This window comes from Poecilia reticulata, chromosome 21, assembly GCF_904066995.2.
Source record: "Poecilia reticulata chromosome 21, P_reticulata-male-v2, whole genome shotgun sequence".
NCBI classification, from domain to species: domain Eukaryota; kingdom Metazoa; phylum Chordata; class Actinopteri; order Cyprinodontiformes; family Poeciliidae; genus Poecilia; species Poecilia reticulata.
Window position 1 is genome coordinate 3,286,832 of NC_088850.1, and position 19,662 is coordinate 3,306,493.

Consider the following 19,662-nt stretch of genomic DNA (forward strand, 5'->3'; position numbering starts at 1 on the left):
AAGTTTTTGCATACATTTTTTTTTATTGTTTTGACATTTTTCGGCATTAAATTGGAGACAAAATTAAGTAAAAAGTATTTGTTTGGACGGTTACCTGGAGTACCTCAGTTTATTACACGGTCAACTTTTCCTTTTCCTGATAAGCGGATTTGGGCCTTGAACGCATCACTCCGCATCCTTTATTTCCTGGAAGGAGGAGCGACCCGGCAAGCGCAGCAAGTAGCGGGTGTATCACTCACTACCTTGCCACCGGGATAACGGAACTGTGTGACCCGTTAACTGCCGTATATGACATTAAACCGGATGCCTCTATGGTCCAGTTAACCTTACAGCGAGATTCACGGTGTTCAGTTTACTCAAGGTGAGGCTTTTTTTTAATTATTATTTCTGCTTGGACGTTACCAGCTAGCTTAACGTTAGCTAACGGCTCAAACTATCGAAGCCTGAATGGATTTAAAAGATTTTTTTAATGTATTCTTTAACTGAATAGTCTGTTTTTTTAAAATACACACATTAAAATCGAAGAAATACGTGGGCATTGGCGTGTTAAAGTTACATCTGTTAACGGCTCGAGTCGGTGTATCGAGCCGCTTCAGATGCGTTAGAAACCCGATTAAAATGTGCAAAATGAGTAGAAACGGCTGCTGAGGTTACGCTGTTCAAAATGGTACATTTATGAATGGCGAGGTGTAAAATGGGAAGGAGTTGTCCCTTTGCAGGGAGGATTAGCAAAGGATTAGAGCTGCACAAGGACAAACAGGCGGAAATCTTCCTTCATTATTCCAAAACAGCACCAAGATCTTAATATTATTTATACCACATGATCGCTGAGTGATGCGGAACAAATCAACCCCAGTCCAGAATGTGTCACAGTCCAGTTCATGAACCTTTATAATCTTTATTTTAGCTGTGTCTAATGATGTTGAGGATTATTACTCCACTCATAAGTCTTTGTATGACATTTTTGACATATAAACCTTTTTTTCTGCAGCTGTTGCAGTGGTTAAGATTTGTAGGAGAGATTATGTTTTTCTTTTTTTCCCCTTAATATTTAGCCATTTCTACAGTTGGTAACATTTAGGTTGGTTGTTTGTCAAGTTGTACAGAATAAATTACTCGGAATTCTACCTTCTCCCTAAGAACTCCGATTTAAAACTCAGAATTCCGAATTTTTTCTCAGAATTCTTTGTTCTGAATTTTCTTTTTCCCTTAGGATTCTGACTATACTTCACAAAAAAATGAGATTTTAAGAATTCTGACTTTTTGCCCTCTTAAAATTTTGACTTTTTTTCCACTAATTATTCTCTCTTTTCTCTCAGAATACATAGTTTCCAAAAGTCTGAACTAGAAGTGCGTTGTACTTTGCTTGCGCACTGCAAAGCATAGATGGACCATAGCTTAAACATCTGCATCTTCAGTCAGAGGCTTCTTCAGATGCAGTGCAGTACAGACTGCTACAGGAGATCTTTCCTGCCAACAGCCATCATCATCTTGAATAACTCTTTGAAGAATCTAAATGAGTTACAACAACATTTAATTTCCCTTTGGGATTAATAAAGTATTTTTGAATTTGAACAAAAAGAAAGCTTGGCATGCTTAACAATTGTAATCCAGTAATACTTGTAGTGTGCTAATGCCGTAACAAGGTGAGAGCTAGTTCTAAGCTTGTGTCTGGTTTATTGTTGTCATAGCAACTCCATAGCAACAGGATTTTAGCTCCAAGATCAGAATTTAGATAGGCATTAAAAGTCCACCATGTTTTTCCAGAAAGTTAGTTCTCCTGCGTGACTCGCATTGAAGCTGCTACTCCCAGCTGTCCTTCTGCATTACAGTCAGATATTTATTTTATTTTTTATTTTTCAGTGGCCCTAATAGTTCTCTGTAGTAAAGAAATATACTGTAACAGATTATTTTACTTTTCTTTGACTCTTTAAAGCCTGCGTGAGACTCCACTCAAAGTTTTATGCGGATCCAAATATGTAAAACAAACAAAACAAAAAAACAAATGTTTGCTTTGGGAGTGGCGTTTACACACACAGCAGGAGAATAGTACAAACTAATACTTGGCAGGGAAAATCTTCCATAGTCTCCTGTATGTTTTTGATATTTCGGGTATTAACAGTTTTCTGCAGGCGTTGACTCATAAGAAATTTTTAAACAAACATCTTTGTTGGCTAGCTCAGAGAATTTTTCACTTTTACATGTGAAAAATATACACCTAAAACATATGAAGCTATTAAATGTTACTAATGAAAACAAAACTGACAGGAAATCTAGTTGGCAGCGTAGAATATTGTTGAAAATCTTTCCCTCTCTGTCAAAAACATTTTCAGATTCTTCACAGTCGGCTTCGGGAGATTCTTCCTGTCTACGTACTTTTTTTAGTTCTTTTGAAAATTGCAGACAATTCGCAGTAAAGTATTTGTGAAGCAAAGCAAACGTTCAGTACTTTGAATTACTTCACAAAATATAAAAAAAAGTTTGGTATCCTGATGTAACTGCAGAGTTTTTCACTATCATAAAAAGTACAAAAGTAGCAACATGAGGCAGATATTTCAGAAAAAATCCTTTTTCCACAAAAAGATGAAAATAAAGTTGAGCGGTGCCGGTTTTGCAGTGAAGCACAGTTGCATTTTCCTAAGTGTTGTTTTGCAGTAGCTGCAATTTCATCACTTTATTCACCATAAACACTGAGTAAATATTCATGCTGCTGATTGTCTGCTGACTATTTGTTTTGCCCATATCCTGTTTCCATTGTGACGTTTTGCTAACATGAATGGACATTTTGATTTTCTTTCTATTGCATTGAAATGGGGCTGCACAGTGGCGCAGTTGGTAGAGCTGTTGCCTTGCAGCAAGAAGGTTCTGGGTTCAATTCCCGGCCCCGGTCTTTCTGCATGGAGTCTCCATGTTCTCCCTGTGCATGGTGGGTTTTCTCCAGGTACCCCGGTTTCCTCCCACAGTCCAAAAACATGACTGTTAGGTTAATTGGCTTCTCCAAATTGTCCCTAGGTGTGAGTGTGTGTGTGCATGGTTGTTTGCCTCTGTGTTGCCCTGCGACAGACTGGCGACCTGTCCAGGTGACCCCGCCTCTCGCCCGGAACGCCAGCTAGAGAGGCACCAGCAACCCTCCCGACCCCACTGAGGGACAAGGGTGCAAGAAAATGAATGGATGGATGGATGGATGGATGGATGGATGGATGGACGTTTTGCTAACATGAATGCAGCAGACGACTGCAAGATGATTTATAAGAAATGCAGAAGACATGCTCTGAGAAAATGCATGATGAACAATGTTGAATTATCTTAGACTGAAAAAACTTTTGCAAAGCCTAATTGAAACGGTCCAACTGCTTGGAAGGAAAGTATAAAGATATTTGTTGCTGTATAAAGTTGTGCATGGAAGGGCTGATTGATTTTCTTTGTTTGCTTTGGGCAGCATTTAGAGCGACTGGTGGAGCTGGTGGGAACGTTTGATCCTGCAGGAATTAGGTCACAACCAGTACAGCTAACTTTTACCTAGTTTTTATAATTCAGCACAAATATCCTTAAATTAAGCCAAAGGTGTTTCCTTTCAAACCATTTATTTTATTTACTCACTAAGGATGCATCAACGTACATTTTTACTGAAATATAAATTTAATGTAACGCATATGTGAACGCATAGAATTAGACTGAATAGATCTGCCCTCATGGGCCCGATCTAGAATTTTTTCAATATCGGGATCAATACGGATATTAATATTGGATGTAAACTGTTTTGTTTTTAAAGTTTTGGTGGTGAAAATGTTTGAAGAGTTGCTATATTCCAACATGTGTGTAACCGTAGTGCTGTAATAAGCAGTAGGGTTACATTTAATGGACCATGTGGCTTATATAAGATAATCTGGTCATTTCTAAATTGATTTATTTGACCGACCGGATTCACCTGACTTCAACCCCAAATTCAGCCAATCTTCCTCTGATGTTCACTTATCCGATTACAGATATTTGTCATCCTACCTGTTACTCCCATTTTCTTTTGTTCTTTCTAGATGTTTGGTTGTTGATCAAAGTGCTGATTAAACACAAAGATTTTTCACAATTTGTTTTTTCACCGTTAGCAGCTTACCCTACATTATATTTGGTTATTCAGCTTTACTAGTGATTTATATATTTCTTCAGATTTCTTTCATGAAAGCACCATTTTGCTGAACAATTGAGATAAAAAGTTGTTAATTTTAGTTTAATTTGACTACATTAGTTGTCCAGCTTATTGCTGCTGATTGTTGGTGTCACAGTTCACTTCCTGTTCATCGTCCAGAGATATTTTCTAACTGATTATTATTTTTGGACTAAGCTGTCCTGAAATGATGTTTTCACAGAGTCGGATCTTATTAAGAGCGGTTGCCTGCGGTCTTCACATGATTTTTCCTCGGTTGGTGTTTTTGACTAGACTCTTTGAGTTGCAAATGCTTTAAGGTTTTTCTGCTATTAATAGCTTTTTTTTTAAATAAACTGTTCTCTGTCGATTACAGTGATTCAGTTGTTTTACTCGGGTCGACTAAATATCACGTGTAGATTCCTTTTTCTTTCTTTATTTTACATTTCTTACAAAGTTATAATACAGAATCATATAGAAAAGTATAGACAGAATAGAAATGATCAGGTTGTTTTAAGATACATGTACATATTATGAAAAGTTCAGAAAGTGACTCACAGTTTCATTACACACAAAGTGAAATATTTCAAGCTTTTGTTTCTTTTAATTTTAATGATTATAGATTTTAAAATGCCTGAAATCTCCTTTTTATTGATCTTATTCAAATTTTCTGTGAACTGCGTAGGCTGACATGTCATGATACATTTTACTGGACGATAAATTGTTCCAGAAATTATTGCAATATTGTTTTGAGACAATTTTGAAATAATATATTGAAAACTGCATAATAGTGAATGTTCACCCTCTCAAATACCACAAAACCTTTTTTTTTTTTTTTTTTTGTAAAGTATATTTAACATTTGGAGCTGGAAGATATTTTAAATCTACAAAATAAAACACAACAGCCAAAAATGATAAATAAATCAGAAATAAAAGCCACACACAACCAAAAACATAAAAAGAATAAATTACGTAGTCTCTGGATGAAATTTCCCTTTAAAAAATCTAAATTATCAAAATGAAAATGATCAAGCTCATTAATTGTTTTTTACAACAGGCTTAACTGCGAGCCAGAATCATCAAAAATGACAAGAAATACAGGATATTTACTCCTATACAAAAAATATTGAACAAGTTTGTAGATATTTAAAAAAAAATAGTTTCATAATGAAACAGCATTATGAAAACAACAGGCCTGTTTGCAGAGCCTGAATCACAAAGACTGCAGTTGCTCCATTAACCTAATAGGCCTGGCTCACTGATACCCGATCGATGGCTGTAGTGGCGGCTGGATCAGTAATCAAAAATGTTTATGTTCCAAAGAAAAGCTGAACTTTATGTCTCCAGTTCTGCCAGCCTGAACCCGGTTAGGGTCGTATTTACAGCAGCCATCTTGGCTCCAGCAGGAACGCCATCTGGACCTGTGGCGTTTCTAACATTTTTGGACAAAACACGTCTGTGTGATCTTTATGCAAGATTTATTTCAGTCCAGAACCTGACTTGGCTTCTTCTCTTTCATCATAGTTGTTAGACTGCAGGTTGAGATCACATTGCTGTCTGTTTTCAGATATTTATTTACAGAAACTGAAATGTGTGATGACTTGATTAAAGTCTTTCAGCTCCAGTGAGTAGAAACTCAGTATAAACAACGTATGTTCCTGTTAAAGGCGGCGTTTCTTATGTAACTGGCAGTATTTCTGCAGCAGCCCAGGCTGACGGATGATATGCTTTCATATATTTTATTCTTCCAAACCAAAATTATTGCAGACCGAATATTATAGGGCTGCAGGAAACGATTATTTTATTAATCGATTATTCTGATGATTAACCGATTAATCAGATTTTAAAAACTGGTGCTTTCTGCAAATTTTTCAATTAACCACTTAAACCTTTTTTACACAATATTAGAAATGCATAAAAACTAAAGCAAATAATTATTTTTTAATAAAAAAATGAACATTTTATTGCTTAAAATGCAGCAACAGGAGGAAACCTTTAACGTATGCTTGGTCATTTGTAGCTAACGATGCATCAGTCTACCAATTTATGCTTTGCGTTAATTATTGGATAGCAATAAAAGATTGGTTTTCCAGAATTTCAACCAGGTGAAGCTAAAACTTTGCCACCTCAGGAGTTCTGGGTAGAACGGATTTATAAAAAAATGTTTTTAAAATTTTTTTTTATCTTAAATGCAAAATATTTGTACCGTATCTTTTTGTACATCATTAGTGAGTTTACTGCTTCAAATGTGCTGTTCTTTCAGCAAATAACCATTTTTAGAGTTCTGTACTCCTGTAATTGATTAATAACTAATCAGTTACTAAATTAGTTGAAGATTATTTGAATAATCGATTGATCACGATTAATCACTTCACCCTTAAAACAGAATCACTTCTAATGCAGTAAATGTGTCATTATCAGCCGTTTCCTTTTTTCAGTTCATGAATGTGTAACAACAGTTTGACATGAAATGTTGATGCTTTGAGGTTTTCTGTGTTTGTAAAACCAGGAAGTGACTTTAATCTTTGCCAGTGACCCATTTTAAGAGTCAGAATGTGAAACTACTGAGTGAAAGTACCATCTGGTGCAGTTGTGAAAGGGATGTAAGCAGCGTGAGGCTCTTAACTAATTAGATGAGAGACAATAGAAGCAAAGCGGCTTTCTGCTGCGCTGGAGATGGAATCATTCAGAGGATTTTTCCCAGTAAATGTGTAACTGATCTCATTGTAGAAAAACTGATAAATAGGGCAGCCATTAGCTCCTCCGACCAGAAATACTGCTCGGCTTTAAGGCCTGGTTCAGGATCAGCTGGATCAGTTTCTCTTTGAAAGCGATTCCAAAGCTGGTAGTTTAATTCCAGTAAAAGTAAGAAAGGCTTATGTGTCCAAAATTAATGTACTGCAATAATTGTTGCAGGAAAATGAAATGCCTTATTCTGCAGAACTGAAACCAATCAGCTTTAAATAACTGCATTTTTTTTTTGCAGTGAATTCAAACAAGTTAGTTTGCAAAAAACTACATTTTTCTTTGCTGCACTCATTAAAACTGAACGTGGTGACCATGCATTTTAGCTGCTGCTTATTAAACAGTCAGAAATGGTGCAAACATTAATTTGTGTTGCTGATGGTTGAGAGACAAGTTTTATTTTTATTTGTACCAAATTTGTGACGTAATTAATTATTAGGAAGTTATAGTATCCAAACTGCTTAAACTGTTTTTCAGTTTAGAAATCTTCACCCACCCTTTGCTGTGCATTGCCTGATAGCTGGCTGAAAAAAGATTCTGTGTGTAAGGATATGGAGAGCAGTTTTATTTAAAATGAAATATTAATGAATATATAATAAATACTCCATCAAATAAATAACTGTCCCCATGAAATAAACATTTTTCTGTTTGCTTTTTATTTTTATTAAAATGAGCTTGAAATAAAAATCAAAGGAAAAAATAAAATTCCCTGACTTACGTAAAGGAGCTTTTCAAAATAAAAGTCAGAAAATAAAACACCACTATGAAAAAAATTATGAAATAAATAAGTAAAACTTTTTTGTTATTATTTTGTAGGGACATTTGTTTATTTAACAGAGTAGTTAATTACTTGGTGCTGTATTTTAAATTTGAATTAAACAAATTAGGAAATTAAGCAAATTTGGAAATATTTTTGATTATGATGCACAAGCTAAAAGATCGCCTCTCCTTTTCATTAAAGTAATGTTGTCTTTTAAGCAAAACGTTCAGAGGAATAAGTTTATGTCTGTACATGAAAATAAAAGTTAAAGATGACATTTGCAAAACTGTTTCAACAGTAGAAATAATTGTTGTTTTTGCATTTAATTTTTTTATAGATTCTTGTTTTAAATGTCATGATATATAAGCTGTGATCAATGTCAGGCTAAATAAAAACAGGTCATTGGAGATCTAACTATCTGTTTCTCTCTGAGTTCATTAAGTTCATAAAACTTCCATTACATTTCTTTTTGGCCGAGATAAATCTTAGATTTGTTTTTTGTTTTTCTTCCAAATCAGGGTTTTCCGTAAAGATCCCATAAGTAACTTTGTACCATTTGTCCAATCAGTACATTGATTGATTGATTAGCCTTTGGCAGAAGAACATTTCCCCCTGCCAGCTTGTTTTGTTTTCCCCGTGGCGTCTGTGTGTGGATGAGCGGTTTTGTTGTGTTTGGTCCGTCTAACGCGGTCCAGTCAGACTCTGACCGGGACGCTGGCCCTCTCTGACGTAGACTTGGATGGGTAATCTGTTAGATCAGCAAAATGTAATCTTCTTTAGTCGATGACCGCTGTGGCATTATTTGTATGGCTGAGTAATGGATGTGCTCGGTTTGTACAGTTGCCGTGGTTCACCAGGAATCCGTCTGTGTAGTTCAGTAAAAAGTCTTTTGTTAAAGATTTTTCCTGTGTCGAAATGTTTATGTGCTTTCAGTTATTTACCTTTTCCAGTTAAATGTAGTGTGGAAAGGGAAAACCATTGGACAGATGAAGTAGCATCTGCAAACCAGTGATTCCACTTACATCTCCAGTAATTAATTTCATTTAACAAATACAAATAATTAATTTTTGATTGTTGGGGTAATACTGAATAATTTGTCCCAGCCTTCTTTCATTTTGTATCCATGTTTTTACCCATGTATCACTTTTTTCCTCTTCCTACTTCGGCAATATAAGTGAGTAAATATTGTAAAAATGCTCAGATCTCACTTGTGTCTGAGAAACTTTTATATTAAAGCATTATCTCCTCTGCTTGTGGTTATGAACTCTGTTTGGAGCAGTTGATGCTGGTATTTTATTATTTATGAACCCCTCAACAAAGCAAAGCTACATGTCCTTATAAGTAAATTATTCAAGGTTATAAAAGCAAGGCGACAATAAATTTACATTTATTATCACCTTTTTAAATTTGATCAATAAATACTATCAATAAAACTACAATACGATTATTGAAAAAACAAATTTAATCTTTCATCAAGAATTGAGCGCGAGAGTTTATATTGTGTGAGATTTAAGTTTGACACAAAGCAAATTGTTAGCTCACATCAGCCTCACTGCACGCTCAGATATGACGCTACAACTATGAGGTTTTTATGCGTTTTTTGTGCTTTTGTAACATGAAACAATCATTTATTGTTTGTTTTTTATTCGTAGAGGTGAGCCATGGCTGAACAGAATCCTGCCCGTCCTCAGAGGAAGATGTCCACCTCCGGGGAGACCGTGTATAAAGTGTTAGGCCTGGAGAAAGGCGCTTCCGCTGAGGAAATTAAGAAAGCATACAGGTGAGCTGACTGGATGTGTGCTAATCTGAGTCATTAACCTGTTTCTACAGAGTCTCAGCTCTGTACAAACACTCACTCTGTACTTATTTCCATGAACTTCATGCTGAAGTTTGTGACCCTGGAAGTCGTTTTCATAAAACGATTATTCTTGAAGGCCAAAGCTGATTGTCTGCCTCTGATCCCCTCTGAACTCTTTTCAGAAAACTAGCGCTGAAGTATCACCCAGACAAGAACCCAGACAACCCAGACGCAGCGGAGAAGTTTAAGGAGATTAACAACGCCAATTCTATTTTAAACGATGAGAACAAAAGAAGGATTTACGACGAGTACGGCTCCATGGGCCTTTACGTATCCGAACAGTTTGGAGAGGAAAGTGTTAAATACTACTTCCTCATGTCCAAGTGGTGGTTTAAGGTTAGTAACGCCGGGGGCATTTCTCACATTTAACAAAATGTTCTATTGTTTTCACAGCAACTGAGCAGCAACTTCTTTTAGCGAGAGGATAGGTAATTAGCCAAATAAACACATATTTAATGAATCTGCAAACACAGCTCGGTAAAGCCTAACGCTGACCTTTGGTTCATCCTCATGATGCAATCATAGACGTTTGTCCTCCTGCCAGGAATGTAGATTAAAGCCGACATGGATCAGCAGCTTCTGCAGTGTAGCACCACACAATGTAAACAGATATGATGCTGCGCTTCTGTTGATGTTGTCAGAAGTGATTTGGCTCCTGATTATGTTGCTGTGGTTGTTTTCGGGTCTTTTGCTGTAAATATTGTGACGTAAAACATATTTTATCTTGTATCAGAGGCAAATTACTAAATCTCCAGTCTTTTTGGGATTATTTTCTTAGATGGCAAATGAATTCAGAGTACCTAAATGTTCCGGCTGCTGTGCAGAACTGTTCAGAATCGCATGTAATCTGATGATTCAACTGTTTAGAGATGAAGATTAAATTCTGTCCACCGTCATACGACTAAGAACAACCTGTTTGCATGTAACTCCCTGCAGAGTCTGGTGCTGTGCTGCACACTTTTCACCTGCTGCTGCTGCTGCTGCTGTTGCTGTTTCTGCTGCGGGAAGTGCAAACCCCCCGACGACGAGGAAAACTACCAATATGTTGATCCTGAAGACCTGGAGGCCCAAATCAGAGCGGATCAGGACGGAGGCAAGTCCTGCTGGGTCACTCCGGTTTATGCAGATTTATTTTGATGAGTGATAGTTTTGTTTGTATTAATACAGCCAGTTGGTCTGTCACAAAAACAAATTTTACTGGACGATATTGTGTTCCAGAAGTAATTGTGATAAACTGTTATTGTTGTTTTGAGACCGTTTTCAAGTGATAATGATGCAAGTTCACTCTCTGAAAGATCCATAAGCTTTACGTTCTAATGAAGATCTACCACTGGAACTAGAAGACATTTTAAATATCTGAAATAAATGAACAAAACAGAAACAACCAAATTAATTATGAAGTCTTTGTGAACAAAATTTTCCATCAAAAGTGCGGCTGGTTGAGACCAAAGCGCCAGGCTGGAGACTTTTCTTATCCACTTTTTGGGAGAAAAAAGAAGAATGATAAATCATGCAAATGGAAATTATTGAGCTCATTTTATTCATTAGTTTATTGCCCAACAAACAGTGTTTGGGTTGCAGCTGTCTTTGTACATTAAGGGCATTTTATGTCAAATTGATGCAAAATCAACAGGGAAATGAATTTGTTGATAAAAGATTGATTAAGCTCAAACTGCAGAAGCAGTTAAAGGTTTTTGATGTCATACAGAATACAATATGACAAAAACTTCTTTTTTGGGTCACTGTTATGATTTGAAAAATATAAAATTCTCACATCCTCAGAAGTAAAACCCAGCAGCAGCAGTTTGCTACATTCTAGTGGTCGTATTAAACTGCATTAAGCAGCTTCACTGGTTTGCATCAGCAGAGGATTTAAAATGGACTCAACCCTCAGGATTTCCCTGTTCCAATCCAACAGGTACCACTGTAATCATAATCCAGCCAGCATCCGATCTGGGTCCAGAAACCCCAGAGGAGCAAAGTAAGCCCATCCCCATGCCCATGCCCATGCCTCCACCTGAGCCCCAGTCGCCTCCATCAGCCAACACAGCGGGGGAAGAAAACCCCAGAGACAGCTTACAAGAGTCTAAATGACTCGTAAGAGCCGCCTCCAATGATCTGTGTCCCGTCCTCTTCCCGTCGTTTTGTTTTTTTTGTTTTTGTTGATTTTTGTTATTTTACACGTCAGCTGTATTTTGTGGCTTCTGCTACTTGGCTAACAAAACCCTCCAGTTTTCCATTTAACCCCAACAATCCTCCTCATGTTGGTTTCTACATGCATGCCCCGTTCATCATCAACACGTTACCTGTGTGTGTGTCTGCGTTACGATGCATGAGAGGTCCAGATGTCGTCCACTGATCTGAACCAAATACTCACTGGAATGAAAAATGAAGTGCTTGCATTGCTCAGCACTCTAACATTTTATCCATTTTGTTTGCTTTATAAAACCTGAGCTGCTACTTGTTTCTATTTTTTAAACCTCTTTAATCCATGCTGATATGTAAGTAATTTTACGTCTTGTATTGTTTTTTACAGGAAAGTGATCATGTGATTAAGTGTCAACTAGCTGACGCAGGAAGGTAAGATGAGGTTTTTGTTTTTCAGATTAAAAGCCTCAGCAGTAATCTTGTCCTATTCTCAAGTACTATATTGATAATAACATAATAATGTAAGTTTGCCGACTCAAAGACAAATAAACTCGGCACTGGAAGTGGAAAACATTCTAAATTTCCAAAATAAAACAACCAAAAACAAGAAATAGAACCAAAATAAAAACCGCTTGCAACTAGGCCTGTCACAATAAACGATAAATCAATTAATCGGAGGATAAATTAAACCTATCAACCTCTTTTTAATTATCGTCTTTATCGTCTCTTCCGGCCTTTCTTTCTCTTGAATGAAAAACGGCTCAGCTCCGGTGCTCTCCACTGAGCCTCCCTTCCTCATTTCCTTAGTCTAATGTCCAGCGCACAGTACACCAGTTGTCGCCCATTTTCAAACCCTGAGACACATTAGCCAACAGAAATCCTGGGTATAACGGTTCTATCGGGTTCGCCGTGCCATGTGGTGTCCAGCCACATGGGCACAAAATAATGGCTACAAGTCCAGTCAACTGATTTTAAAATCAGGCATTAATCAATGCTTTACTAGAATCTACCTGTGATGCATGTGGCTAGATTCAGAAGTCCTGACTGAATGAAAATCATTATAACCTATTTATGTCACGTTAACAAAGAACAGCTGAAAACTTACCAGGTTTATCAACTGCGGTAGCAATTTGGCTCCAACTCCTCTCCTTATCATTTCTATATTCTTTGCACGAAATGTTGAATAAACATTAATGTTGTTTCCACAAATCATCTCCGATGTCCTCTGGACTTCTGTTGCGCTGTGTCAGCTGTTTGAGATTCCCCTCCGTAATTTTCCCTCAGAAAGCAGGAGGAGAATCCACGCTTTCTGATTGGCTACCTGCCACATTCAGCTTTAAGCTCCCAGTCGGGGAAATCCCCTGATTTAGATCGGAGCGGCCACGACGATCTACCGTAACACACCACACACCGCAGGATGATCGGTTAGATCGGCCAACGATCTAGGATTGTCATAAAGGGGGAATTGGGGCCAAAAATGGTGTAGTGTGAACTATTGCATTAGGTAGTGGGATGGGCCCGTTTTCTCTATTTAAATCTAGTGATTACTGAAGGGAAATATAGTATACAGACTTCATAATCTGCACTCTTTTGGTTGAATGCAGTATTTATTTCCACTTTGGCTTTATGTTGTTTAGTTTTTATTCAAGTACGTTTTTTGTTAATGGAGACTGAGAATCCATTTTATTTTTGTTTTTGGTTTTATTTATTTTATCAGTTCCAGTCTTACGTGTTCTTTTGAAAATAATGTGTATTTATCAGGAAATCGCATGTATTATTAGTCATTTCCATTAAATCAGTGCCAAAAGGTCTTGAAACAATATTATCGTTTATCGCAATAATTTTTTAGACAATCGTCCAGCAAAATGTGTTATCGTGACAGGACTAGTTGCAACCGAAGCCAAAAATAAAATTATGTCTCTGTAGACCAAATTTCATCAGAATAATCATCAGAATGGAAATTATCAATTTGATCACGCAGTTAATTGATTAGTTGATTAATTGATTAATTGCTTATTGCGACAGGCATGTCTGAACTGAACAACCACAAACTTTAAGGTACTTTGAGATTTAGTTAAAAAAAGATAAATTTTTTTGTATCTTTTGATTCATTTGCTATATTTTATAAAACAGACTTAAGTTGTTAAATGAAAAATCTAATGTTTTTATTTGATTATTAGTTTCAGATTTTTAATTTTAGAAAAACTGTGAAAGCTGTTGGTCATTCTTCTACTTCACAATCGTATGCTACTTTGTGTTTTGGCCTGTTGCATAAACTCCAGTTATAGTTGTTGAAATTTGGAGGTTTGATCTGATCCCTGCCTCCGTTTTTTATTTTCCCTCAGCGTTTCACGGCTCTCCTTCGATCCAGCTCCATCTGACCGCTGTGAGCAACCCAGAGAAAAGCCAGCCCAGAGTCACCAGCCAACCCAGATCTCCTGTCCCACCTGACGCCCCCCAAACTCCAACGCCCCCCATGCTAACCCAGCTAACGCTACAGACTGCTTCCATGGACCTACATGGAGACCTCCAAACGTTCCCAACGTCCCCCCTCCTCTCTTCTAGCTCCTGAAATATCTGACGCTGGTTCTGACTGAATAAGTGTGTTACGCCAAAACTCCACCCCAGTCTCCTCTGGTCATTCCATTTCTAACCACTAAGGATGGCATAAAAAGGAGATGTGGACAGATTATTTATTACTTTTCACCTCCTTTTTATTTTAGACACCGTTGATCATCAGATGGAGGACTTTTTTTATTATTGTTTTTTTTTTTGTTTTTTTTACATATCCCCCACATTAACTTGCTTTTACTAACTTTGGGATAGAAAGTTGGTGATAAATTCAATGCCAAACATCGTAGAAATCCAGCTGCTCAGCATAAACAAAGCATTAACACGGGGACTCATTTCCTTCCTCCCTTGTTCTTGTAAAAAATTCCCAGCGGTTACTGTTGCATCGACTTCCACCTAAAACTCGCTGCAGTCTCGTGGTTTGATGCCAAACGTCTGAGCCAAGATGGAGAGGGGATCAGCATGCACTCGTCGTTTTCGCCCTTTCCGCTGTCCCGCATGGAAAACCCAAACAACTCTTCGGCTTTTCCCTGCATACTCTGGTGAAACGCATCAAGTGCAAAAACACACCAGCCCAGATGTCACTGTGTGCTTAAAGAAAACCAACAACAACAACCCCCACCCACAGCGAGACGAGCAGCGACCGACACCAAACCGTGGCGCTCTGACGGACTGCAGGACGAGACGTTACAATCAGTGCTTTGAAGTTAGCGTCACGCTCTTTTACATCATGTGGTTCAAACAGTCCGCCGTTTCCTCTGCCGGCCGGGTTCATGCTCCGCCTCTTCTTTGTGTCCAGATTCACTAAGATTAGAGTCCAATCTGATGTTTTGTCTTGGTTTCTTTTTGTAGATTTTCTCATTTTATTTCCTAATTATGAACGAGAGCAAAGAGTAGCTGCGTTTCCAATTACACATGTGTGCAAATCCTTGTTGGTATTCAGCTAATGTTGAAAAAACACAATTTCACAGTTGCAGTATTTCCATTGAATAAGAAATGAAATTAAAAATGTGCGTGAATAAGATTGTTCACAAAATAAGTCATTAAAAAACATGCAGCGCCATCGTCCTCCTACAACTTCCTGTCATTGTCCTCTTCAACGTTTCCACCAGAAGTAACATCCGGTTGTTGGTCACGTGACTCGTGATGCAAAAAAAGGGTTTCCATAGCAGATTTGTGAAATACACAAATTTTGCTTTCGGCTGAAGAACCTTTAACCTCCTTTTTCAAAACCTCATCAAAAACCTTGTTTATTTTTTGTTTGTAGGAGTTTGATCTACTAGTTAATAGGTTGTAGCTGTTAACCATTTGTTAACCATTTGTTTCTATTAGGCAAATTTATTTTTGGAATTTCAATTTGCGTAATTCTATGGAAACGCAGCTAATATCAAAGTAGCAGCATAGTAGAGCTCAACCGCTGCGTTTCCATTGATCATAAAGTTGAGTAAATAAAAGTTATAAAAATAACACTGCCTGTTGACTTATTTCTCTTTTCCTCCAATAGTAACATTCGGCTGTTGATCACATTTTGATACAGCTGAAGATTCACCTCATCCTACATAAAAACTTACTTAATGGAAAATGTGAATGTTTTCATTAAGTAAATTTATGTTCGTAATTCCAGTTTGTGCAGTTTTATGGTTAACAGCTACAACCTATTAGCTAGCAGATCAAACTCCTACAAACAAAAAATAAACAAGGTTTTTGATGAGGTTTTGAAAAAGGAGGTTAAAGGTTCTTCAGCCGTAACAAAATTTGTGTATTTCACAAATCTGCTATGGAACAACTTTTTTTGCATCACGAGTCAAGTGACCAACAACAGGATGTTACTACTGGCGGAAACGTTGAAGAGGACGGTGACAGGAAGTTTTAGGAGGATGATGGCGCTGCATGCTGTTTTTTTAATGACTTATCTCATGAACAAACTTATTCATGCATGACTTTAATTCATTCCGATTTAAAGGAAACACAGCAATTGCAAAATAGTTTTTTTTATATCTCAGCATTTGTGGAACGTCGACAAAGTTTTGCCCACATTTGTGATGGAAATGGAGCTGCTGACTTGACCTGAACTCAATTTAAAGTGTCTGACTTATCCGTTAAGTTCTGCATCATTTGTTTCCTTCAGGATGGAAATCTAAACCTTTACCTGCTGACTTGACACTGACAGTGGTGTGCCTTGAAGAATAATTGTAGCGGTGATGAATCGGATTAAGGTGTGAACGTTTGCAGCACGTTCCTGCAGAAAATAATCCAGTCTGAGAATTTCAGAGGAGAAAAAAGGCTTTATCTCCTTTTGTGTTAGCTCAGGCAGCAAACCTTGCTTTAGTTTGGGAGTTTAGAAAATAAATTCAGACCCTGGATATGTTTTATATACTGACACAATCGTGCACAGCTTTATTTTAGATCATTAGACTGAATGAAGTTTTGAACATTTTCTGCTGCTTTTGTGTCGTGAAAAACCACAATGACTGACCTGATTATCAAGTTTTCACAAAACACTAAATTCTCTTGTTGAGTTATCTGGTGCTTTCTGATTCCAGGCTCAGTCAGACTTTATCTTATTTTTATTATTTAGAGGAAATTATTAATTTTTTTTATTATTCTCATAGGATGAGCTAAAAAATTGTTTGGTTATATTAATTACCATTTGGTTTTGGAAAGCTACCAAGTGAAAACCCTTTCGATTCCTGACTATGTTTTGGCCTCCCACTCATTTTTTAAAATCAAAACTGACTGACTTCCTTCCTTTCTTCAAATCATCATTTTGTTCAACAAGTATCTGGTCCCATCTTTTAAATGTTGAGTAACTTCCCTCAAAGATGCTTTAATGCAACTTGAAGACCATTTCTCTAGAGAAAAATATTTAATATTTCATTTAACTTTTCATTTCTTTGCTCCGTTCCTGTTGAAGAATCAGTCCAGCATGTAAAAACTGGACCTTTGTTTGAGAAGCAGAACAAGTTTGTAGTATTCTTCTAAGCTAATGTTACAGTTTGTAAGTTAACTTGCAGACATTATGATTGCAATGGAATCACTTTTTTTGCATCACGAGTCACGTGACCAGCAACCGGATGTTACTACTGGCGGAAACGTCAAAGAGGACGATGGCAGGAAGTCATTGTCCTCTTTCAAGTTATAGGCTAAAACCTATAGACAAAATCCCTCTTTACAGTGAGATCAAAACATCGATTTGACTGAATTACATTACGATCAAAATGGAGAACAAAGAAAAATATAAAATCTTGAAAAAAAAAGGTTTATTCAAAGCTTTAAAAGCCTGTTTCTGTACATGAATTGTACGGAAACAATAAGCTAATCACGTCATTATGGATCAAAAATTATCACACTAAAGTCCCAGATTAACAGTTGATAACTGAGACAAATTATTTACTTTAAATTGAAGTATAATTCTGCTTGTTTTTGGATCCATGTGTTCTCACTTATCTGCAAGCTGTGATGATGCATTTATGTGCTGGCAGAAACCTCGTTCATCTGGGTTCTGACCGGATTCAGATCTACAAGAGTATTGGAGCCAGACTAAAAGGTTTTTTGTTTTTCTTTTTTTTAATTACGAGAATAAAATCATAAAATAAGCAGAAGAAAGTCGTAAGATTACAGGATTAGTTTTTCCATTGAGAAAAAAGTTTTGGTGGATCTGATGTTCGAAGCAGTCGCTTCGTTAATCATTTCAAAGTCCTTCTACTGATAATGATTTGATGCTGTTGTGTTAAATTAAAAGATTAAGTATTTTATTGTTCATAAAAGTATAATCAGATCATTTTATTATTTTTTGTGGAGAAATTCTCATAAAATTACTTCTTCATTCTTCTGATATCCAACTTTATTCTAGTAATGTTAGGACTTTATTCTAATTTTTTATAAACTTATTCCAGTAATACGACTTTATTCTGCTAATATTATGACCCTATTCTAGTTTTATTTCAACCTTATCATAGTAAGTTACAACTTTATTCTTGTTTAGCAGGACTTCATTCTGATAATCTGACTTTATTAATATTACAATTTTATTCTTGTTTTATTGCAACTTTAATCTGCTACGACTTTTTGCCATTTTGTTAAGACTTTATTCTGGTAATATGAGTTTATCTTTGTAATATTATGATTTTACTCTCAATTTTTTTTTTCTTAATGAGGCCCAAATACTCCGTCGTACTCAATGTTTCCGTGTTGGAGAAAGAAAACATGTTATTTTTCAGTTACATCATTTATTTATTAAACTTCCACTTATCACTTTTAATAAGAAAGAAAATGCCGTTTTTGGCTGTGTAACGGTTTTACTCAAATTTTCCATGTCATTGTATTTTCTTTAATGTTGTAATTTTCAATAGTTATCTGGAAAGTGCTTTAATATTAGTTTCACCCTCGCATTCATATTTAATAGTTTTTATGCACAGGAGAAGGGAAACAAAGATGAATCACTAAACATAAATGATGCAGAAGCAGGTTTTAAGTAGTTCATTTGGCTAACACTAACATTTCTTGGTGAAGTTTTGGTATTTGCCGTTTTCTCTCCTTAGATCCTGTTAGCTCATGTTTCCTCCCAGCAGCTCAGGCTTCATGTTTCCCAGTCAGGTGCGTTAAACTAACGCAGAGCTGCAAACGTCTCGTTAAATCAGGTCAGATAAAAATATCTGCATCATGCGTCTCCGTCTGCAAACAGGAAGTCATCTTGGATTTGTTTTTATTAATAGCCAGAACTGAAAAATGATTTAATATTAATAATCATTGACCCACTGAATCTTATAACTCTACATGCCAGGAAGCAAACAAAGCATAAACGATAAATCAAAATGATGTATTGGTACTGATTGAAGGTTTATGAAGTGATTTTACTTTAGATGCGCTTTTGTTTTTATTTATGCTACAACAAATGGTGGTGAAGTTAGACTGAAGTCAGTGTGTTTACTTTGAATCAGGGTTCAGTGAGTCAATCTCCACTCTGTTCGCTAAAAAAAATAAAATATTCATGGAGCTGATGTGCTTCCAGAAAAATTATTTTTTTATTTGTTCTTTTTAGTTGGCTGGTTAAACAATCTACCGGATGTGAGTGATTTCTTATGAAGAGCTAAAAGACGTTCTTGACCTGAACATGATAGAAAATGTTTCATCCTTGTACATAATGACTGTGATGAAATTCAACTCAATAAAAAAGGGGGATTTTCTAACCTCTTGTCTGTTACTTTGTTATTAAATCATATTTATGAGTTTCCTCACCAGCAAATCATCGTCACATAAACCCTGAATTGATTACTTTACTCCAGTTTTCTCAAGCAAATTGCAATGAAATTTATTGTGTGATAATATTTTCACACAGTAAATATTCAATATGAACATTAAAAAAATGTTCAATCATGATTTCTTTAAGTTTGTGAAAAAAATCTAGCATTTACTGCCAAAGAATGTTAGAAAACTAAT

The 19,662-nt window shown here is 36.4% G+C and overlaps 1 protein-coding gene across 2 annotated transcripts; it reads left to right on the forward strand.

Annotated features, from left to right (window-relative positions):
- The first annotated feature begins 188 nt into the window (after nt 1-188).
- dnajc5ga (DnaJ (Hsp40) homolog, subfamily C, member 5 gamma a) lies at nt 189-19,412 on the forward strand. Of its 2 annotated transcripts, XM_008397202.3 has the most exons (7): nt 189-361; nt 9,299-9,426; nt 9,627-9,840; nt 10,441-10,597; nt 11,423-11,601; nt 12,041-12,084; nt 13,998-19,412. In XM_008397202.3, exons 2-5 carry the CDS (start codon nt 9,308-9,310, stop codon nt 11,596-11,598), a joined length of 666 nt encoding a protein of 221 aa, XP_008395424.2. In that variant the 5' UTR covers nt 189-361; nt 9,299-9,307; the 3' UTR covers nt 11,599-11,601; nt 12,041-12,084; nt 13,998-19,412. The 2 variants fall into 2 exon arrangements, with proteins under 2 accessions (XP_008395424.2, XP_008395425.1); XM_008397203.3 differs by lacking the exon at nt 11,423-11,601 and having other exon boundaries at nt 192-361.
- Nucleotides 19,413-19,662: the final 250 nt, after the last annotated feature.

Coding starts and splice junctions, on each gene's coding strand:
- dnajc5ga (XM_008397202.3), top strand. CDS start 9,308: ATGGCTGAACAGAATCCTGCCCGTCCTCAGAGGAAGATGTCCACCTCC. Junction 9,427..9,626: donor GAAATTAAGAAAGCATACAG/GTGAGCTGACTG, acceptor AACTCTTTTCAG/AAAACTAGCGCTGAAGTATC. Junction 9,841..10,440: donor TGTCCAAGTGGTGGTTTAAG/GTTAGTAACGCC, acceptor AACTCCCTGCAG/AGTCTGGTGCTGTGCTGCAC.